The following is a 22,828-nucleotide window of genomic DNA, read 5'->3' as shown; positions in this document are numbered from 1 at the left end:
TGTAATGACAGGTGTTCTTATGAGAGAGGCAGAGGGGAGATAGCACTTCACTCTGGTCAGAATGGCCATCATAAACAAATCAACAACCAATAAGTGCTAGTGAGGTTGTGGAGAAAAGGGAACCCTAGTACATTGTTGGTGGGAATGCATACCGGTGCAGCCACTGTGGAAAACAGTATGGAATTTCTTCAGAAAACTAAAAATGGAACTGCCTTTTGACCCAGCAATTCCACTGCTGGGACTATACCCTAAGAATCCTGAAACACTAATTCAAAAGAACCTGTGCACCCCATTGTTCATAGCAGCGCAATTTACAATAGCCAAGTGCTGGAAACAGCCTAAGTGCCCACCAGTAAATGAGCAGATCAAAAACCTGTGGTATATTTACACAATGGCATACTACACAGCAGAAAAAAAGGAGCTCCTACCCTTCACAACAGCATGGATGGATCTGGACAGCATTATCCTAAGTAAGCCAGGCGGTGAAAGACAAATACCATGTGATCTCACCTATAAGTGGAGCCTAATCTACAAAACAAACAAGCAAAATAGAACCAGAGACATTGAAATAAAGAACAAACTGACAGTAACCGGGGATGGGGGAGGGAGATAATGAGGAAAGAAGGGAAAGAGTCATCAAGGAACATGTATAAAGGACCCATGGACAAAGCCAAAGGGGGTAGGATTGAGGGTGGGAGGTGGGAGTGGGTGAGGTGGGAGAAAGTGGTGGTGGGAAAATGGAGACAAGTGTATTTGTACAACAATAAAAAGTGCTAAAAAATAAGACCTAGTGACAAGAAAAAAAAAAGAGAGGCAGAGGGAGATTTGACACATAAAAAGGAAAAGGCCACGTGACCATGAAGACAGAGAGATTGGAGTGATGCAGCCATATGCCAAGGAATGCCACCGGAATCCACCAGAGGCTGGAAAAGACAAGAGCAGTCTCCCCTAGAGCCTCCTGGGGGATCGTGACACCTGCCAACACTTCGATTTCACACTTCTGGCTTCCAGAACTATGAAAGAATAAATTTCTGCTGTTTTAAGCCACTGAGTTTGCAGCAATATTTTCAACAGCTTTAGACATAAATACAGTGATCTTTCTGAAGTTCAAATCTATCGTACACAACAAATTTATTCTCTTCACCGCTGTCTTTCAGTCTGTTTGTCTCTGTCTCTTTATGTCTCTGCCTGTATCTATATATATGAACCCCCTACACACACATGAGTGCATATATGTGATAGATAATCTGGAAGAAAACATACCAAAATGTTAACAGTTACTTCTGCATAGTGGGATTATGATGCTTTTTATACTTCTGCGTGTTTTCAAGTTTTTCCCTCAAAAAGCATACACTACTTTTATATTACTGTTATAATGAGAAAGGACACTGTTATCTTTTTAAAAACCCTTCAATGTCTCCCCATCACCTACAGATTAAAGGACAAATTTAGAAGTATGGTACAGGCCCTTAAAGATTTGGCCCACGCCTATCTCTCTAGCCTAATTTCCTATTACTCAGCTTCCCACTTCTCTTGAGCCATGACAAGTTCCCTAAAGCACAGGCCATTCTGCCTCATTAGGGCTGGCATTCTGACACTTCGTACTTCCTCAGGTTTCTGGGTGCTTCGCCTGCTGTCAGGTCTGCCCATGAAGCCCAACTGAAATAATCATCACTACGGTTATGGTTACAGTTATAAAAAGGAGGGGAGGGGAGAAGGATGGATGCCCTAGTCTCTGTGATTACATAGAATTGTAGCCAGGTACTTATTTCCATGGTAACCAGGAAAACCAGCAGTCCAAACACCACTATTGTTCCCAGGATTTACAGAGATTCAACAGGTGTCATCATTGCCATGGGGGACATTGTAAATCTCCAGGTCAGACTGATTCCATATTCTGTAGGACACCAATCGGGTAATCACCTTCATTTTTCAGTAATGCCTAACTAGCCCTGTGGTTAATCAAGGGCTAGGAGGCTCAATTGATAGGTTTTTGTAGTTAATTCCCCCTAATTACGGGTCTGAATTCAACCTCTAGGTTAAGACCCAATTCAAAGGTGCTCTTTCCTGTGAAGCCATTTCTGATCCATTCAAGCAAAGCCTCGTTCCTTTCAGTTACCGCTCTACCTCTGGTATGCTATTGTTATTTTATTTGCTGACAGTACTGAAATTATTTGTTTTCATTAACATTTCTTTGCCTATGTGGTTGTCTTGAGGAGATACACAAATGATGTACACTTCTGAATCTATAGTAGCTTTTCAATAATTTTTTTCCTATAACAAATACTAAAAACCATCATGTGGTGCTTAATATTAAAAAGTCCCTATAAATCTTTATGTATTTATATGGAAAGACCGCTAAAGTATTTTTTCAGTGAGGCCATGACTCAGAAATGTATAGCTTAATCCTACATATATAAAGAAATATAAACATTTCTGTTTGACCAGGACAGTAAAAATACAGATAATAGAAATACAAGAAAGTAATCATAATTGTAACCACTGGAATGAGTAGAGAAAGAGACTTTTCTCTCTCTTTACGATATTGAGTATTGTTTGATTTTTTTTTTCCATGAGCAGGGAAAAATGTCTTTTTCAGAAAAGATAGAGGTAAAAATTTTTTTAATAATAGAGGTGTTATTATCAAAAAGTTCGGGTACCACTGGTCTAGATAGTATGCCCAATTATAGCAGGCACTAGCTATATATGACTAAATTTTAGCTAATTAAAATGAAATAGAATTAACAATTCAGTTCCTCAGTCACACTAGTCCTATTTTAAGCCCTTAATGGTCGCATATGACCAGTAGCTACTGTACTGAACAGAGCAGACACAGAACATTTCTATCATCGCAGAAGGCTCTATTGGACAGTGCGGGTCTACTTCACTATGTCCCCACATAAAGTGGAGCCAGTTGGGACACCCTGAAACCCTCAGTGTGAATTAGTTAGTTAGTGAGAATTAACTACAAACACCTATCAATTGAGCCTCCTAGCCCTTGATTAACCACAGGGCTAGTTAGGCATTGCTGAAAAATGAAGGTGATTACCCGATTGGTGTCCTACAGAATATGGAATCAGTCTGACCTGGAGATTTACAATGTCCCCATGGCAATGATGACACCTGTTGAATCTCTGTAAATCCTGGGAACAATAGTGGTGTTTGGACTGCTGGTTTTCCTGGTTACCATGGAAATAAGTACCTGGCTACAATTCTATGTAATCACAGAGAATAGGGCATCCATCCTTCTCCCCTCCTTTTTATAACCGTAACAATAACCACGACCATACCATAGTGATGATTATTTCAGTTGGGCTTCATGGGCAGACCTGGCAGCAGGCGAAGCACCCAGAAACTTGAAGAAGTATGAAGTGTCAGAATGCCAGCCCTAATGAGGAAGTGTGAAAAAGAAACATGGCGGGGCCTTTTTTTTTTTTTTTTTTCAGTAGGAAAAGGCTAGATCTATGACACCGAATACAATGACATTGTTACTCTTGCTTCTTGCACAGGCGCAGTGCAGGAATCCTTAGAGCACGCCTAACACGCACATTTTCTTCCCTTCTCCCTCTCTTTCCATTTTCCTCTCTCTCCCTTCCCCCGCCTCCTCTCCCCCTCCCATCATTTGGTCTTCCAGTCTTTCCGTTAGCCCGTTTACATCTCTCCTTCCGAGCCTCCATCCCCCTCCCCCCTTCCTTTTCGGCCTCTAGCGGACGCAACTAACGCATGCGCATTAGGTACGAAGCCTCGCTCTTTGTCCCCATCTGTCGTTCACCAGAACCTAAGTCTTTCGCATTCAGCAACCAATAGGATCGTAGAAATGGCGGAAAACTGATTCCGCCTCTGAAGATGAACCTTGATTGGCAGTTTACATAACCAATCGAGAATGCCACTTTGTGTCCCTGGGGAGGCACCGAGCTCCGTCGTCTCGTTTCCGGCCATCGCGCGCTCTTTTCTTGGGACGGTAGAGGCCGTGTAGCGTCGCCGTTACTCCGAGGAAAGAACAGTCGGTAGAGGGTGAGTTTGGGGACGTCTTATTTCTCTTTTGAGAGAGGAGTAGGATTTCTCGCGACAAGCACTGCAGGAAGAGGCTGGGGCAAGGCTAGATTTGGAGGGAGGCTGGCGGATCGTTCCAAGGCCCCTTGAGGCCTTGTCCCCGCCGCTGCACGCGTTAACCAGTCCACCTGCGCGCGGGGGCTTATCCCACTCAAACCTGACTCCCGCCGCGTTTCTTTGTGCGGCGTGGCCTCGAATATTAGTCCTGTCAGTAAGTTCCCTGGGTCTCAGGGTGTGGGGTCTATCATCCCAGAGCTCTGGAGTGGGGGCAGAAGGAGGAGGCGCTTTGTCGGGCGCTCCTCCCCTCGGCCTCGCGAGGCCTTGAATTCCGAATGAGCAACTGGGCCCCCCGGGCGGTGTTTCTTTGTCAAAACTCTTAGCTGGGAAGTTCATCTGCTCGCGAGGACCCGCTGCGTTCCTCCTCCAGTTCCTGTATGCGGGCCCCCCTCCCCCCGCCCTTTTAAGTCTTGTTGCCTAGCTACTCGACCCATGTGTAGCATCACTTACAAAAAATGAAACTTAATTTTATGGATTTTTTTTAATGGAGTATTTTCTACTTGGGGAAGTGGTTATCGTAAGGTGACACCTTTCTTTGTGTTCTTAACAGAAGTCAAGGTTAGAGAAGCCCGGGAGGCACTTTGCTATCTTAAATCTAGGTTGAGGTAGGTGTAGGGTAGCCAGATAAAATATAGGACGTCCCGTTAAATAGAATTTCACATAGCGAATTGCTTTTTACTATACATTGCATGGGATTTACACACAAAAATGCATTTTTTGTCGTAAATTAAAATTTTTCTGTTGTGCATTTTAATTTGATAAATCTGCTAACTGGTGTTGGGGGGAGACACGGGCTAGATTTATACAGTCTTTGCCCAACTTGTTATGAAATATAAGGTCCTAGTAACTCTTAGAAATATTTTTTGAAAGGACCTTACCATGTCAGTGTATTCGACAGCTTTCAGGCTGGTTCATAACCAGGAGGCCATCTCAGTCTGGTAGATTTTTACCAGATTTTCCCTGTTGTTTACACTTAAAATTTTGACCCTTATCCTGAAAATTAAGGGGACATTTAATTTAGATTTTAGATATGTGTGATATAGTACTTGGTGTCCTGTACCTAAACATTTGTGCCTGATATCCCCAGTCTTTCTAAACCAACAATATATATTTTGTCAAGCAAGTCCTTCATCCAGGTTTGTCTTTTGGACAGAAATCCTTGCTGTGATATTTGTTCTCTTCTCAAAGGTCCCCTGGTTCAGGGGCAGTGCATTTATTACTGAGAAATTTCTGCTTGTATTTCCAAGTTATATTGGTGGTCATCATCAGGAGTAGGTGACTTCATACAACATCACTTAGTGTTCACTATTGAGTGTCTGCTTGGGAAAGGACAAACTGAAGGAGGGATTATACGGATTAACATTATGGAAATAAAAACACAAAGTCAGGGAATTTGGTTATACAAGTGATTTTTGCTAGAATTCAGAAGAGTGAGGGAAAGAATGTAATTACTGACATTTGTCTAGCTTATGCACCCACCATGTGTAGAGATAAGGGTAGTGGCAGCCAACAAGTGCTTGCTATGTACATGATCTCATTTAGTCCTTAAAATAACCAGCCCTGCGAGTTAGATATTGTTACCCCCATCTTACAGGTGAGGAATGTGAGGCTCAGAAGTCAGGTGACATGTCTAGTAAGTTGGGCTCTGAAATTGAGGTGAGTTTGTTTACAAAGCTTGTGGTGTTTAGTGATGAGTAGGAGATTCTCCTTTCCCTGCCCCATCATACTGTGTGACCTTGGATGGGCATCGTTTTTTCTTACTCAGAAGTATAATAGTTGTGAGTACTAAATGAGAATGCAGATTTAGCACAGTGCCTTACATATAATGGCTGATAAATATCATGTATTATCATCTCAAGTACCAGGCTACATTTTCTAAATTCAAACCTAACCTCCCTTGAAGTGATCTTAAATGGTTTAGAACATCTGGCACTTTGTTTTCAAAGAGGAAGGTCATTCCTACTAAGAAGTTGTACAATGGCCTTTCTTTTCTTCTTTTTTTATTGTTTGCTCTATTACTGTTATCCCAATTTTTTCTCTCTTGCCCCCCTCCACCCACCCCACCCCTAAAATGGCCTTTTTGAAATGAAATGATCAGGTGTGGGTAAGATGTAAGTGGAGGGTAAGAGGGTCCTTGGATTCTAGCCAGAGATAAGAAGACCTAGTTGAAGAAATGACTGTGAAGGTAATTCAAGTTTCTGTTATAGGGCACTTTGGCATTAGGGAAAGGAGAGGTGTTTAATAGCTGGAACTCAAATAGGAAAAGATCTGATTCTAATGCCCACCTTAGCCTGCCTCCAACTGTTGCTGTGGTAGACCTTGAATTTTGCATGTTTTTATTTCTTTTGTGCATTTTACTTTTAAATTGTGATTTCCTGTTTTTAAAAAAGGTATTCCATTTTCTGTGAAACTGCTATTCATGGCATTTAAAGTTGTTACAACTGTTTGACAAAACGGTTGCCACTATGTGGCAAGAGTCACAGATTCAGTTATTCTGTTTTTATCCTAAGGAAATAATTAAGCACAAACCTACAAAAGATATTTACTGCAGCATTATAATAAGAAAATGTTGAAAACAACCTAAATGTGTCATAGTAGAGTAGTTCAATAGTTTAGTAAATCCACTGAGCTTTATGTAGCTGTTAAAAATTATAATTATGTTGACATTGTAGAAATGAAGAAAAGCTGAATATACAATGGTGCATTATGATTACAGTCATTGAACTGATAATGTATGTTTTGGAAGGTAAAGAACCAAAAAAGGAAATTGTGAGAGGAATATTTGCTCCGTGGTGTGCCCTAAGGTTTAGGTATGAGCATTGTTTATAGTGGTGAAAAATTAGAAGCAACTCAGGTGTCCAACACAACAGTGGCTTGGTTGGCAGCTGAATACCATGTCCATTAACAATGTAGAAGATCAGAGACATGAAAACTGTCAGTCATGTGTCATAAAGTAGAAAAGGAATTATAAAACTCTTATGAAATAGTCATATAAATTTACAAATAGTTTTTATAATACCCTATTTATAAAATACCCCTGGAAGGGTATATACCAGAATGTTAACAGTGACTTTTTTAGTACTGGGTCTTGGCATAACAAAGAAGCATTTTGTCATAAGTGCATATTAATGAGAAACATAAAATTGGTGAAGTGACATAAATGACCAAGTCTGGATTTAAATGTCAACTTTCTAGTGGGGCTTACCTCACAGCTCTTATTTAAAATTGCTATCTTCTACCCCTCACTCCCTATCCACTTTGCCCACCACCCTGTTTTTCTTTATCTTCTGGTAACACCTCTTCTTAAGTACTATGTAATTTAATTATTATGTGTATTGTTTTGTCTCTCACTAGAGGGTAAAATCTCAGAAGGTAGGAATCTTTGCTTTGTTCATTGATGCACCCCAAGCACCTAGAACAGTGCCCAGCAAATAGGCATTCAGTGAATATTTATTTGTTGAATGAATTAGTAACAAAAGTTAGTTAAAAAAAAATCAATAACCTACAAGCAGGACAGTTGTCATTTTTGCCTACCTTTTGTTACTTGTCTACATTCATGCATTTTAAAAAACCCTTTCCCTCTTAAAGCATCAGCATTTTTCATGTTTTCATGGTCTTCATAATTTTCAATGCTGTGTAACATTCCATTTTATAGACATACCATAATTTATTAAAAACTCTTCCCCAAATTTTGGGTATGTGAGTCATTTTTATTCTTTTGTTACCATAAAGGCCATTGCAGTGGATATTTCGTGTGTGTGTGTGTGTGTGTGTGTGTGTTATTTTTAACCCAGCTTATTTAAGTCCCTTTATGTGTTGTCAATTTAAATGCTGGAATAAATTGTCTATGACTTTGTGATATTATGTGGTTTAAGACCCAGAAATAGAATAAACATATTTAGAATTTACTGTGCAAATAACTTTGAAAAATATCCTTCAAGAACAGATTACAGTTCTACCCTAATGTCTATAAATGCTTTTTTTTTTTTTTTGATGGGGGGGGGAGAGAGGGAGCGAAATAGCAATGTGTGGTTGGCTTTCGAGCATGTGCCCTGACTGGGAATCGAACCAGTGACCTTTTGGTTTGCAGGCCCATGCGCTCAATCCACTGAGCCACACCAGCCAGGGGTTTTTTTTTGTTTTGTTTTGTTTTTGTTTTGTTTTTGTTTTTTAACTGTTGTTCAAGTAGTTGTCTTCATTTTCTCCCCACTACTCTCCCCCCACCCACCCTAGCCATCCGCACCTCCCACCCCTGATCCCCCACTCCTTGGTTTTGTCCAGGTGTCCTTGATTTTCAAGTTACAGTGTTAGGGTGAATTTCTAGGAACATCTGAGTTAAAGAATATGAACATCTTGATAGCTCTTGTTACCTGTTTTGTTATGAAACAACTTTTGGATAGAATATTTCATAATTGCATCTATGGAATATAAGTTGTACTATTGTAAAGATCATATGTTAATACAGTATTCACAAAAACACATCATTTTCTGTATCTTTCTTTTAGCTGAATTCTGACTACAGGGTCTTGTTGTATTTAGGGGAAAGGATTTAGAATTGACTTTGCCCCTTTATTTCATTTACTAAAAGAACTGTTTTTGGATACCAAAGTCTGTCCTCAGTTTGTTAAACCGATCGGTTAGAAAATTTGCAGTTTAAGCCCTGGCTGGCGTAGCTCAGTGGATTGAGCGCGGGCTGGGAACCAAAGTGTCCCAGGATCGATTCCCAGCCAGGGTACATTCCTGGGTTGCAGGCCATAAACCCCAGCAACCGCACATCGATGTTTCTCTCTCTCTCTCTCTCTCTGTCGCCCTCCCTTCCCTCTCTAAAAATAAATAAATAAAATATTAAAAAAAAAAGAAAAGAAAATTTGCATTTTAAAACCATGAACTTTGGAATTCAGTCTGAATTGTACAAAGACTTTTCATTTTGCTTTTTAATCTTATTTGTATTTTTAAATGACAGAATTTAATATTTTATGTTTGTATATCTATTTTTTAATTTGTTGCTCCTACTGCTTTGGTAGCCATTTATCTTTATTGTGATTGGCAACAATATTTACTGAGTGCGTATTATATGCCAGTACTTGAACTACTGTTTTCACATATTTATTAGTAGACATAGCCACTTCGAGAGGTAGGTATTTGTTATACTCTTTATAATAGCTTAAGAAACTGATGCAGAAGTAATTTACTACTAAGTAGTACATGACTAGTATTAGGACCATGCTTCGGACCTAAGTATGTCTAACTCTATAGCCCATACTTTGCCTGCTGTTCATTCCATAGTATCTAGTGTAGGCTAGGACTGTGCAAGGTGCCAGAGAAGAACAAGGCTTACTAATTTTTGTCCTTGTGATAACTAGAATCTGCTTCCATTGTTGTATTTTTTAATGTGCTTTAATATTATGAGAGGGTCAATTTTTAGGGGGTAGGTGTTTTTAGGAAGGTAGTTCCCTATTATGTGTAAAATTATTGAATGGACAAATACTGCAAGTCATTCCTAGTATAAGCTCTTCTGGTCTGGTACTTGTCTAGTTCCTATGTGCCACATAATTGTTAATGCCTGGTTGTTTTTAATATTATGTTTTTTAATGTACTCCTTTGCCACACTATTCAAAATAACCAATTGTTTGGGTCTGGCAAAAGCCAGGGTAGCAAAGGTGAGTGATTGCATTCTTAGCACTGAATGTATTTGACAGTTCATATTTTATTTTTAGGGTTTAAAAATGCAGAGCAATAAAACCTTTAACTTGGAGAAGCAAAACCATGCTCCAAGGAAGCATCATCAGCATCACCACCAGCCGCACCACCAGCAGCAGCAGCAGCAACAGCAGCAGCAGCAGCAGCAACAGCAGCCACCGCCACCAACAATACCTGCAAATGGGCAACAAGCCAGCAGCCAGAGTGAGTGCATGCTAAGTGATGGGGTAGAGATAGGTTCCCTCTTGGGAATGGGTTCTTGGATTTTAGGTTAGTCTTTTGGGATTATTAAAAAAATGGGTCTTTGCTTTTCTTTTCTCTGTTTACCTCTTAATACTACTTAAGATAGAAAAAGGCTGATTGTCTGAAACCAAGGAGCAGACATGTTATAGGATAGCAATTGAGTTTAGGTTGTTTTGCTGTGTTTACACATTTTACTGCTAAACAGATGTCTGCGTGTTTTACCTCAGCTTAGTTTCTTTGAGATAATCAGATGACTGGTAGTTAGGGAACATATAGAACAAGTCTTTAAGACTTAATGGGGAAGTAGTCTGGTACTGAGTAATTATTACACTTTCAGCCTGGGGCCTGTGCCAGCCCATGTTTTAATTGGTGAAGAGTCTTTAAAGGTATGTTCCCAGTTGTTCAGCAAACTTTGAACACCTGTGGTATGCCGCTAAGACTAGAACCTACTTCAACCCTCTTTATTTCCAGAGATTTCTACAAAGAATACTCTTTTCTAACTCATTTCTTTACACTCTATTATCCCCAAGCATGAAAGAACGGGAACTATTAAGGTTATAAAGATTGGTGAGATAGGGGAATAGAGCAGTTATGTTTTACATTTAAAAATCTGTCCCTTCTCACATGAATTCTTGACTTGCGTAATTTTCTCTTTAGCCAATAGCTCCTGTATTGTCTTTCTGTCTATGACTTAGTCCAGGTTGGGTCCTGGCCCACAGTAGAGCTTTTGAGACATTCCCCATCATCCCCCCCCCGCCCCCCCCCGATGTCTTGATACTGCTTTCAGAGTCTTAAGGTACAATTTAAGGATAAGTGGTTAGTGGATAGATTGCAATGGGAAATAGTGTTTTGTTTTCCTGTAGCAATTAGGTTTCCTAATCTAGCAGTAGTTGTAGCTCTTTGAGAATGACTGTAAATCTCTTTCCTCAATCTTTGATTGACTATGTGTCTTCTCTCAGATGAAGGCTTGACTATTGACCTGAAGAATTTTAGGAAACCAGGAGAGAAGACCTTCACCCAGCGTAGCCGGCTCTTTGTGGGCAATCTTCCTCCTGACATCACTGAGGAGGAAATGAGGAAACTATTTGAGAAATATGGGAAGGCAGGCGAAGTCTTCATTCATAAGGATAAGGGCTTTGGCTTTATCCGCTTGGTAAGCAACTGTAGGTTTATAAAACAAAGCTGGGGAATGATGGGTATGGAAAATTAGACAGTAAATAATTCTCAGATTGTCTCTTAAAACCTCATAGGTTTTTATTATAATAAAGGTTTATTTTCCTAAGATACTAGGGCTAAAGTAGGCCCTTTGGAACTTTTTTTTAAATTTGCACATTAGATGCATGTTTAAAGCACCCACCTTTTTTTTTTTTTTTTAAGATTTGTTTATTTATTTTTAGAGAGGGAAGGGAGGGAGAGAGAGAGAAACATCAATGTGTGGTTGCTGGGGGCCATGGCCTGCAACCCAGGCATGTACCCTGGCTGGGAATTGAACCTGCGATGCTTTGGTTTGCAGCCCGCGCTCAATCCACTGAGCTACGCCAGCCAGGGCGGAACTTTTTTAATTAGGAAATTTTAAACATACAGAAGTAGACAGAAGAGTATATTGAACCTGCACGTATTACTCAGCATCAGGAATTAACAACTCACAGTTCGTCTTGTTTTACATATACTCTTCCCCTATTTACTACCCTTCAGAAATATTTTAGTATGTTAGAGGTTTTTCTTCCCAGGAAAAATGGGAAAAGGTTTTTATTTTAGTAATGGTCAAAGTTTATATAATTTATTCCCAGAGCCCTTCTACTACATGTATTGTTTCATTTAAGACTCTTTAAAACCATGAGGGGATAGTTCTCTTTGTATCTATTTTTTTAAATGTAATTATGCTAAAATATATATAACATAAAATTTATTGTCTTAATTATTTTTAAGTGTAGATCTTTTTTTTTTTAATCTAATCTGATTAAGGAAATGTAGAGTGTATGGGGGGGACACCTTTCTAGGCATTATTTGTCTCCATAAGTGAGGAACATGATGTGGTCAGAACTAGTATTCCTTCCAGATTTACCACTCACTCAAGACTCTATAGGCAAGTCATGTTCTCTGGGGCTCAGATTCCTCTTCAGTGATGTGAAGGGGGTCCCATCAAGATCTGTGGTTCTAAAGAGGCCTCTTGGAGGATATAAGTGATTCTGGTAACTTGTATATAGCTAGCTGAAATTTAAATATTCTAGCTACTGTATTGTAAGGGTAGGTTTTAGGCTGGTCATTGTCCATGTGATCTGTTACCACTTGGAAGAATAACCTGTGATACCGATGGCCATTAAGTGTTGCTAACTTTCCGGATTTCCAGGTGGATTGTTGCAAGGCCATAAAGAGCACTTACACTAACCAACGAGTTAACTGAAACATACAGTTCTATTCTCCCAGTTTGATCCATGTTTCTTACTACACTTATAGCCATACTCCTGTTATTTTGAGGCATTCTGAGCTGTGTTACTTTAGACTCTCGATAACTGTGCAGTTCTCTCAAACTGAATTATTCTAACTTCCTCTGCTTTCTAGGAAACAAGAACTCTGGCAGAGATTGCTAAAGTGGAGCTGGACAACATGCCACTCCGTGGAAAGCAGCTGCGCGTGCGCTTTGCCTGCCATAGTGCATCCCTTACAGTTAGAAACCTTCCTCAGTATGTGTCCAATGAACTGCTGGAGGAAGCCTTTTCTGTGTTCGGCCAGGTGGAGAGGGCTGTAGTCATTGTGGATGATCGAGGAAGGCCCTCTGGAAAAGGCATTGTTGAATTCTCAGGGAAGCCAGCTGCTCGGAAAGCTCTGGACAGATGCAGTGAAGGCTCCTTTCTGCTAACTACGTGAGTGAGGGGTCGTTTTCAGAAATAGACCTTAGATAGTTACTTTTTTGTGTGGTCTGGGGAGTTAGTCTTTGGGAACCCTATTCCTTTGTTCATTTAAAGACTGTTGATACTAATTCAGCTTTCTAGAAGGGTTTTCAGTGCAATTTTAAATTAATGCAAGTAGTGTGAGGATTAAGAAATAAACTTTTTCAGTCCTTCAGCAGGTCGTCTTGTAATCAGTATTAAATCTCCCCTTTGAAGTTTTATAATTCTGAAAGTAGTTTTGTGTGTGCCGCATCTTAGTATTTACTCCCAAGTTGTTGTCTAGAGTTCTGTAGATACCCAGATATTTAGGCTGCACTTAAGTACCGTATCTACTTTCTTTGAACGTCTTTTTTAAGGCTACATTCAGAGATCTGAAGCTTGACTTGCTCCTGTCAACCCCAGGTTCCACATAATGCTATTAAAAGGAATTGGTTACTTGGGACTAGGTATAAAACCCCTTCAAAGGGTTAATTGTCTAGTCCTGACCTCTAAAACTAGTTCTTCGTGTCAGTGGCAGATGTAGAGAGGGCGCCTAGTGCAGGGTATAATTTGATCTTGCTTTTTCCCAGATTTCCTCGGCCTGTGACTGTGGAGCCCATGGACCAGTTAGATGATGAAGAGGGACTTCCAGAGAAGCTGGTTATAAAGAACCAGCAATTTCACAAGTATGTAGTCCTGGCAGATTCCCTTTTGGGTGTTTGTCTGTTCTCAAGGAAGCTTGTAAAAGGATGTGTAAAAGAGGCAGGCCTTTGCTATATGCGTTCACTGGCAGCCATTATCTTGGCCCTCAGGGAGAATGCCTTGCTTAGTTAGAATACTGGACAGTTTTAGTAACCCAGGAACCTTGTCTTTAGGGAGCGGGAGCAGCCACCTAGATTTGCACAGCCTGGCTCCTTTGAGTATGAGTATGCCATGCGCTGGAAGGCACTTATTGAAATGGAGAAACAGCAGCAGGACCAAGTGGACCGCAACATCAAGGAAGCTCGCGAGAAACTGGAGATGGAGATGGAGGCTGCTCGCCATGAGCACCAGGTCATGCTAATGAGGCAGGGTGAGTATAGGCCTATACGTCTTAAAACTAGAAAAAGAACCAAAATTAAGTTTATTTCCGGAGTTTCTTTGTATCAATCAGTAGAGAAAGGCCTAAACCTCTACTTTTATTCTCTGAAATATTTTGTTGATCTTGGTAGGCAGATGAGCTTGGAGATGTGGCAGAGAATACTGGATTCTGTGGAGAAAGGAAATAATAGGTTTGGCTTTATTTTTGGAATCTGGATACCTCGGATGGCCACTCGGGGATTATATATCCCCTTTGCTTCCTAGATCTTTAATTATGGAAAATTTTTGGGCCCATATGAGGAGAATGAAGAGTACTCTCAATCAGTATGTTGTTTTTCTAGATCTGATGAGGCGTCAAGAAGAACTACGGAGGATGGAAGAGCTGCACAACCAAGAAGTGCAAAAACGAAAGCAACTAGAGCTCAGGTAACCCTTCTCACCCCCTTTACTCCAGCAACTCTAAAAGGTAGTGTCTCACTAATGCTTCCTACCACCACGCTACCTCATGCATTTGTAAATGTATTGGCAAACATTTCTGGCTGTTTCTGAAGTTCTCCCTTTGGAAGGGAGATATTTCAGCTGCCTGTTGTTCTGGGAATTATTCTGGGCTACCCCAAAGGGAAAGCAGCTGAATGCTGGTCTCATGGGGCTCCTTTAGGAAAGGAGAACTTTTTTCCCCCAAGAGACATATCTGGGCTGCTTTGGGGCTGGGCACATTTAACATTGAGTTTGCTGGAGAACTATGATAATTTTCACTGGGCTCTTGATCCCTTTGGCTGAGTCCCCTATTATCTGCTCAAGTTCTGGAATGCCTCTGCTTAAATACCTTGGCAATTCTCTGTGTAGGCAGGAAGAGGAGCGCAGGCGCCGTGAAGAAGAGATGCGGAGACAGCAGGAAGAAATGATGCGGAGACAGCAGGAAGGATTCAAGGGAACCTTCCCTGATGCGGTATATCTTTTTTGTGCCCATACTGTACCAGGCCAGTCATGATATGACAAAACCACCATGAATTGTCTGCCACTAGGGCTATACAATATACCAGGTTACGATCAATTTTTCCAGTCTGTGCAATTCCTTTTAGAAAGAATTCACAAGAAAGAAAGGTAAGGTTTGAAGGAGAGCTCTTTTTGCCCCACAGGCAATTTAGGATGGGGCCCAGAATGTGCAGTTTAGGCTTAGTGACTGCAGGGCGAGGTATATCCAGTTCCTTAGCCGCCTTGATGAGTCCTCTGCTGTACTCGCAGTTGTATAGGTTGGAGTTGTAGAAGAAATGAGCCATCTTTCCCCTTTCAGCTCTCCTATACCTAAGAGGAGGCTCTGACTTGTGTCCCATTAGCTGGTCTTAACTCACTGCATAACTTGCAAGAAGCTGTTGGTGTTCCTCAGCTTGGTCTCAGTGCACTTGGGATGTGTTATCACTCTATCTACTCCCCCTAGTGTGTGGTCCTTAGTGGATTATGGTAGAATCCAGTGCCGTCTTAGACACAAAGCGTGTTTTTTTGTTTTTTTAGAGAGAGCAGGAGATACGGATGGGCCAGATGGCTATGGGAGGTAAGGAATCAGGAGGTTAATGGCTCTGATTTCCATTTTTGTCTCATCTCTGCTGAACTATGTAGCTTATCTCATATAGGCCAGATTTAAGTAGTTCGCATTTCTGGGAGCATCATTTGGGGGGGCGGGTGGAGTAACATGTCTTAGCCCAAAGATCTTGAATTGTTTCCTTTAGAACAGAAAGAAACTGACGATATCTGTCTCCTGTACTGATTGCACTACTCTGCTTTAGGTGCTATGGGCATAAATAACAGAGGCGCCATGCCCCCTGCTCCTGTGCCTGCTGGTACCCCAGCTCCTCCAGGACCTGCCACTATGATGCCAGATGGAACCTTGGGATTGGTAATGAAATGCGGGGCCTTAGAGTAATTCTAAATGGTGATAAGAGAAGAAAGGACTTTGCCTCCACAGTCTCCGGGCCTGCCATGATTTTGCTATAGATCAGTGTTTAGACCCACTATTAACCCATTAAATGTAACCTCGGGATCTTTATTTTTGAATCTTGAGCAAACCCAATCTCAAACTATACTTTATTAGGAGTAAGCAGAGGCCTCTGATAGGCCCATGTTATTGTCCATTGCTTCCCTGGATGAACAGGTTCTTCGTCGAGAAGGCAGTGAAGGCTAGGTGTTACCGCATAAAATAGGTGTGAATGCAAAAGGCTTTATGGTTCATAGAATCCTGAGGTAGTTTTAGTTCTCGTGTCAAAGATGTTAAGACAGGATGAGTTTCAGGTTGCTTGAAGAGTGGTCGCCTGCCCTTGTCCATGTAGCTAGTTCAGGACAAAAAATGTAGGTAGAGCTTACCCATCCTAGGAATTTAATGTGTGATATTGCTTAGCCAGTAAGAATAGGGCTCAAAAGTGAAAGGTAGGATGGGTGGGTGGGTCTGTAATCCAGGCGACCTTTCTTTCAGGGACATCTATCCACAGAGTTTTAAACAGGCTAAGGCACCCCCAGCATCAGGAGCCTTGAAAAATTGGGTGGAGATGGCCTCCAAGGGAGGGGCTGCACATGGGTGGGAAGCTTAGGACATAGGTTATATTGTAATGTTCCTCTTTTTCCCTTTAAGACCCCACCAACTACCGAACGCTTCGGCCAAGCTGCTACAATGGAAGGAATAGGGGCAATTGGTGGAACCCCTCCTGCATTCAACCGAGCAGCTCCTGGAGCTGAATTTGCTCCAAACAAACGTCGCCGTTACTAATAAAATTGCATTGTCTAGTTCCCCAAAACCCTTAAGAGAAGGACCCTTTTTGGACTAGCCGGAATTCTACCCTGGAGAAGTGTTAGGGATTCCTCCCAATAGTTAGGTCTTCCCTGCCTGTACTACTCTAGGGAGTATGCTGGAGGCAGAGGGCAAGGGAGGGGCAATATTTAACAAATGAATTCTGTATGGTATATCATTTAATCATGTCTGTGTGGTGCATTCCTGAAGTCTCATGCGATTGATTATTGAGGGCCTGGGAGGGAGGGAACAATGGCAGAGTGGATCCAGTTAGAGCCCCCATTAATCTTGATCATTCCATTCTTTGTTTATCCTGTCGTATTTGCTTTTTCATTCTTAAGTTCCCCGACCCCAGAGACACTGCCACATATACCCCAAAACCCACCAACATCCCCCAATGAATTTAGCCCCATCATTCTATTCACTCCCAGGTGGGAATTCAGGCAAATGTCCGCAGAGGTCACAGATAACATACATACGGTTCTGTTATATCCCATATATTATCCCTTCATGTCCTAAGGAAGACATTTTCTCTTAGAGATTTTCATTTTAGTATATCTTTTAAAAAAATCTTGTGTTAACTTGCCTCCTCCTCCTTCTTGGGTAGGGACGACCCAGGAATGGCGGTCTTGTGTCTGATGTTGCCGATAACAGCTTTTCTTGATAGGCCTAGTACAATCTTGGGAACAGGGTTGCTGTATGCTGAATGTTCGACAGTAGCTCTTAGCCTTGCCTATCCTAGGTAGTTACGCTGTGCATTTTTTTAATTGGTGTACCATGTTTGATTTGTCCCTGATACCTCTGGAGTTTTTCTGGAAAATGGAGCAGTAATGCAGCATCAACTTATTAAAATACATTTTAAGCCTTTTAATCTTCTGTGCTATTTTTGAAGGGGAAGGGAGGGAGGGGAGTTACGTCTCAGGAGATGAGCACTAGGTTTTATAAAGTATCCATCTAGGCAAACTTGGCAGGGGTTGGGTGCATACTGTGACTGAAGTGGTTGACAAAGATCGGTGCCATTGGTGGCACACAGAAATAATAGGATGGGAGGGAAGCTGTTTGAAAGAAAGAAAATGGATTGGGGTACCCTCATTGAGCTGGGAGGGGTCTCAATTGCTATTTGTTTCTGAGCAGCTGCTGGTATGTCAGAGGGTTGGAATTGGCATGGTAAATCTAAAACGGTCTCAGTGGTTAGCTGACCTCACCCGAGTTCCAAGCCCTACTCTGCCTGATCCTTTTCTTGAGCCTCAGAGATAAAATGCTCCTGAGCTTTTTCCTATTGGCTGGGAAGACCAGTTGAAGTTCCCTTGCCCATGTTAGGAGGTGTACGCCTCCTGAACTAAAGATAGACACAGCTGGCCCTTCCAGGCAGCTAAAAGCTTCCAGACTAAGAGGTGTTCCCCACTCGGCAGCCAGACTCCTTGAAATACCCTTTTAGTAATTTATCAACGCCTCCATGTCTCTGCTGTGCCATAACAAAGGCTGTGGGCAGCACTTCGACCCCAGTACCAACTTTCCTGGTGAGTAATGCTGGTCTTGCCAGGGGGCACTGTGGGTGCTGGGGAGTGGTCATCTTTGGACAGTCTGTGAAAGGAGTAGAAATATTTAGCATACCTGCCCTAGTTGAACTGGTCTGAGTGGTCTTGGATCTTTACTGATTGTTGTTTTTTTACATTATATGGAAAACCCATAGCATGTAAACCTGGGGAAGAGGTAAGAGGTGACATTGGGTATCGTTTCCTTTCTTGATCCTTTGACCGGTATCCACAGATTCCTGTTGCCATCACCCTGGGATCCCAATCTTCCACGATGCACTTAAGGTGAGGTATAGGTGAGGGGGGGTGGGGCGGGTAGCAAGAGCCATTCCCAAAGGAAATACACCCAGGAATCTAAGCTGAGCTGGGTCTCGTTATCAGGGTTGGTCCTGCTGCCGGAAGCGAACTGTAGATTTCTCTGAGTTCTTAAACATCAAGGTAAATTTTCCTTAAGATTCTGCCCCTAACAGAAGGATTCTATCTCTAATCCTCCTCTCCTTATCCTGTGTACTAGGGCTGTACTGTTGGACCACACTGTGCTGAGAAGCCCCCCGAAGCCCCTCAACCTGAGGGCCCTGGCACAAGCAGTTCACTTCAGGAGCAAACACTGACTGCGATTCCCAAGTCAGCAGAGGCTTTGCTCCGAGAGAGGCCCAAGTAAAGAGGAGGTCCCAGGGTTTTTGCTACATTCATGGAGCTTTCTAGGACTGACTGATAATGGGTCACTGGGGTTTAGGAGCTAGGGAGATGTGAGGAGGGCCAGGTGTCAGGGCTTGGTGTATATTTCGTGTCACGGGGGAAATCTGTCTGGAAATAATAGTGTCCTTTGCTGTAGGGTGGATTGGGGTGATGGGATAGGTATTTTAACAGAGCAGATAGCGCCTCGTGAACACATACTTAGTTACAATGCAAGGTAAGGGGGGACTGATGGGAAGGACTTGATTCTCTTTTTGGAAAAGAGCTTTATAATAGTTTTTTTTTTAATTTTATTTATTTCTTTTTAGAGGGGAAGGGAGAGAGAAAGAGAAGGAGAGAAATATCATTGTGCTGTTGTTGCCTCTCGTGTGCACACTACGGGGAACTTGGCCCACAACCTAGGCATGTGCCTTGACTGGGGATCAAACCACTGATCCTTTGGTTTGCAGGCCGGCACTCAATCCACTGAGCTACACCAGCCAGAGCTAAAATAGTTTTTTAAAAAAAATTGATGAGAGAGAGACAGGACACGGGTAGAGAGAGAGAAACATTGATTTGTCGTTCGACCCATTGACGCATTCATTGGTTGATTCTGGTATGTGCCCTGACCGGGGATTGAACCAGCAACCTTAGCCTATTGGAATGATGCTCCAACCAGTTGAGCTACCCGGCCAGGGCTAAAATAGTTTCATATCAAGAAAAGGATGCAGTAATATTGGCAGCCAGGAGGCTGCAGAGAAGAGTTAGTTAATTTTGTGGAAATAGTGTGCACAACAGAAGAAAGTCATATTAGGTCCACAGTTAATTAGAGGAAGAGGAAATGGTACGACTCTACAGAGAAATATGAGATTGAAAGCAACTGAGTAGATGGGCAAGAGAAGTCCTGGGGATTCTCCCAGGGTCAGGGATTTGGGATGCCACAGAGAGGAAAATTGGCAATGGGGCTGCTACCCCACCTCTCCAACCCTAAACCCACTTTCACCAGACCTCTTTGACTCCATTAGCACTGGGGAGTGTTGGAGCTGTCAATCATGGTTAATGAGTCAGAACTAAATCACCCCCCCACCCTTATCCCTAGGTCAGAGTTGCCTCCAAAGCTGCTTCCACTAAATATATCCCAAGCCCTGGAAATGGCATTGGAACAGAAGGAATTAGACCATGAATCCGGAGCAGGTAACTGGGTTCCTAGTAGGACAGGCCTCACAGACTGAAATTTAGTGAAAGTGGCAATTGGGTGGAGGGAATGGATAGGTTCCTGACTCTGTTTCCCTCGCCTAGGAATTGACAGTAGTCTGATCCGGACTGGTTCCAGCTGCCAGAACCCAGGATGTGATGCTGTGAGTGAGAGTTTGTGGGGGCTCAAGTGTGTGGCTGAGGAATACACCCTAGGGATGACTGAGAAGAGATATGAGGTTGTGTGGGGTACACTTTTAAAAAAGATTTTATTGATTTTTAGAGAGGTGAAGGGAGGGAGAAAGAGAGGGAGAGAAACATCAGTGTGTGGTTGCCTCTCATGCACCCCCTACTGGGGACCTGGCTCACAACCCAGGCATGTGCCCTGATCAGGAATTGAACTGGTGACCCTTTGGTTCGCAGGCCAACACTCAATCCACTGAGACATACCAGCCAGGGCATGCGGGGTACACTTTAGAATGACCTGATTGTTTTTCTATTCTCTTTGATCTTAGGTTTACCAAGGCCCCGAGAGTGATGCTACTCCATGTACCTACCACCCAGGAGCGCCTCGATTCCATGAGGGGTGAGGGAGAGGACTGGGTGGGCTGCGAGAAAGGTTTCTCCCAGTGTTGATCATAAGATAGCATAAGATAGGAGTGAAGGCTTGTGGGATTGGAAAGGGATTCAGTTGAATTATCTTCCCCAGGATGAAGTCTTGGAGCTGTTGCGGCATCCAGACCCTGGATTTTGGGGCATTCCTGGCACAGCCAGGATGCAGAGTTGGTAGGCATGACTGGGGAAAGCAGGTAAGCTCCAACTTTCCTGAACTCCTGATTAGAATCCAATTGCACAAATGATTTTTCCTCCCTGTACCCTCATAGCCACGCTCTCTATCTTCTCCCTTTTGTATGGACCAGATAAGATACTGCTCCTTATCCCTCAATAGCCTAGATGTTTTGCAATATAAGGTGGTGGTAATCTTTCTGAGGCCCTATCTCTTTTCCACACAAACCGTGAGAGCTCCTCTTAGATTAAGAGTTAATTTTTTACCACCATTTCACATCTCCTCTTTAGCTACCAGCATCTTGCCGTCACGACTGGCACCAGACAGATTCCTTAGTAGTGGTGACTGTGTATGGCCAGATTCCACTTCCTGCATTCAACTGGGTGAAGGCCAGTCAAACTGAGGTGAGGAATGTCTGATGCTGGATAGGAGGCTAGTGACTTGGGTGATATTACAATCTTCCAGGCAGAGTGGCTGTGTGTGGTTAACACGTGGGCTCCATAGTCCCCTGACGGGAAGGTAGGGCTGTTAGGCCATGGTTATCTGACTGATCTGTGGATGTGTGGATCATACCCGTGGCCTGGTTCGTTGTCATAATGACTCATTTTGACCTTCCGGCATTGTTACTAGCCCTGTCATTCTTTTCTCTCAGCTTCATGTCCACATTGTCTTTGATGGTAACCGTGTATTCCAAGCCCAGATGAAGCTCTGGGGGGTAAGTGAAGATAAGGGGGTGCAGGAGGGGGGCAGGTGGGGCGCAAAGAAGAGAGGGTGTCTTCAGGACAGGAGCTGCTGTGGGGAAAAAGTGGAGGTTTTCTCTTCATTTGCTTTGAAATTCTCTCTCACCTTCTCCCTCTCCTCCCCCTTTTCCCTCTCCGCTTCCTTCTTTCCTTCTTTCTCTCTCTCCCTTACTATGTTGTCTTATTCGTCCATCTTTCCCCCCACCTTACTTTTGGATTTTTCTCCCTGTCATTTATCGCCATCCCACCCTGACCTCGATCCCTTTGATTTCCTCATTTTCTCTTTTTTTTTTCTCCGTTCCTCTACCTTTCCCTCTCCCTCAGGTCATAAACGTGGAGCAGAGCTCTGTCTCCTTGATGCCATCTCGGGTTGAAATCTCCCTGGTCAAGGCTGACCCAGGATGCTGGGCCCAGCTGGAGCACCCTGACTCGCTAGCTGAGAAGGCTAAGGCAGGGGTTGGCTTAGAGATGGATGAGGAAGAATCTGAGGATTCAGATGATCTGAGCTGGACAGAGGAGGAGGAGGACGAGGAGGAAGCGATGGGGGAATAGGGACACCAGACAGTCGAGTGTCGGGACAGGACCTCACTGACTCTCTTAGGGTCTCAGAGACCAGGGTCTGGTTGGCCGTGTGGTATTGAGCAGCAGGAGGCTGAAGGAGGGGAGAACAAAAGTATCCAAACCATGCTGTTTTTTTTTCCCTTAAATAAATCTTGTATTCTACAGTTTCACATAGTGTCGTTCTCTCACCTCACCACGTAAAACTGTATTCATTCCCCCCAACTTCTGTGTGTGTTGGGCACACACGTGCGGAAACAAACACGTGAACATTCGATCCAGTCTTCACAGCCACCGGGTGTTTACTGAGTACTTACTATGTGCCCAGTTACGGGTTAGGTGGTTCAGAGATATTTGAGGCACAGCGGACTTATTCATTCCTCTCAGGATAATTACAGTCTGGCCGACAAGTCATGGCTGAGCTACAGGAAATGATAATAAACATTATCAGGTAGTTCAACTGAGTGCTAAATTGTGCAGTCCAGTTCTTAAGAGCTGTAGGAATTGAGAGAATGGAGAGATTCATGTGGACTGGAAGTAGAAAGGGAAGGCTCCAC

General features: G+C 42.7%; 2 protein-coding genes across 3 annotated transcripts; both read left to right on the top strand.

The window, feature by feature from the left end:
- Nucleotides 1-3,887: 3,887 nt before the first annotated feature.
- NONO (non-POU domain containing octamer binding) lies at nucleotides 3,888-17,653 on the top strand. The gene is made up of 11 exons (XM_045847532.1): nucleotides 3,888-4,014; nucleotides 9,828-10,014; nucleotides 11,013-11,206; nucleotides 12,616-12,917; nucleotides 13,514-13,609; nucleotides 13,799-13,995; nucleotides 14,345-14,429; nucleotides 14,850-14,952; nucleotides 15,516-15,555; nucleotides 15,788-15,897; nucleotides 16,627-17,653. Exons 2-11 carry the CDS (start codon nucleotides 9,837-9,839, stop codon nucleotides 16,759-16,761), a joined length of 1,440 nt encoding a protein of 479 aa, XP_045703488.1. The 5' UTR covers nucleotides 3,888-4,014; nucleotides 9,828-9,836; the 3' UTR covers nucleotides 16,762-17,653.
- A 500-nt stretch (nucleotides 17,654-18,153) lies between these two features.
- ITGB1BP2 (integrin subunit beta 1 binding protein 2) lies at nucleotides 18,154-22,444 on the top strand. 2 transcript variants are annotated; one of them, XM_045847451.1, is made up of 11 exons: nucleotides 18,154-18,302; nucleotides 18,553-18,602; nucleotides 18,699-18,755; nucleotides 18,832-18,974; nucleotides 20,092-20,186; nucleotides 20,292-20,350; nucleotides 20,702-20,772; nucleotides 20,896-20,995; nucleotides 21,264-21,377; nucleotides 21,626-21,688; nucleotides 22,038-22,444. In XM_045847451.1, exons 1-11 carry the CDS (start codon nucleotides 18,239-18,241, stop codon nucleotides 22,263-22,265), a joined length of 1,044 nt encoding a protein of 347 aa, XP_045703407.1. In that variant the 5' UTR covers nucleotides 18,154-18,238; the 3' UTR covers nucleotides 22,266-22,444. The 2 variants fall into 2 exon arrangements, with proteins under 2 accessions (XP_045703407.1, XP_045703408.1); XM_045847452.1 differs by lacking the exon at nucleotides 18,699-18,755.
- The last annotated feature ends 384 nt before the right edge of the window (nucleotides 22,445-22,828 follow it).

The sequence above is a fragment of the Phyllostomus hastatus genome, unplaced genomic scaffold (assembly GCF_019186645.2).
Source record: "Phyllostomus hastatus isolate PE091 unplaced genomic scaffold, TTU_PhHast_1.1 phas_contig_551, whole genome shotgun sequence".
NCBI classification, from domain to species: Eukaryota; Metazoa; Chordata; class Mammalia; order Chiroptera; family Phyllostomidae; genus Phyllostomus; species Phyllostomus hastatus.
This window is presented reverse-complemented; position numbering and strand designations above follow the sequence as displayed.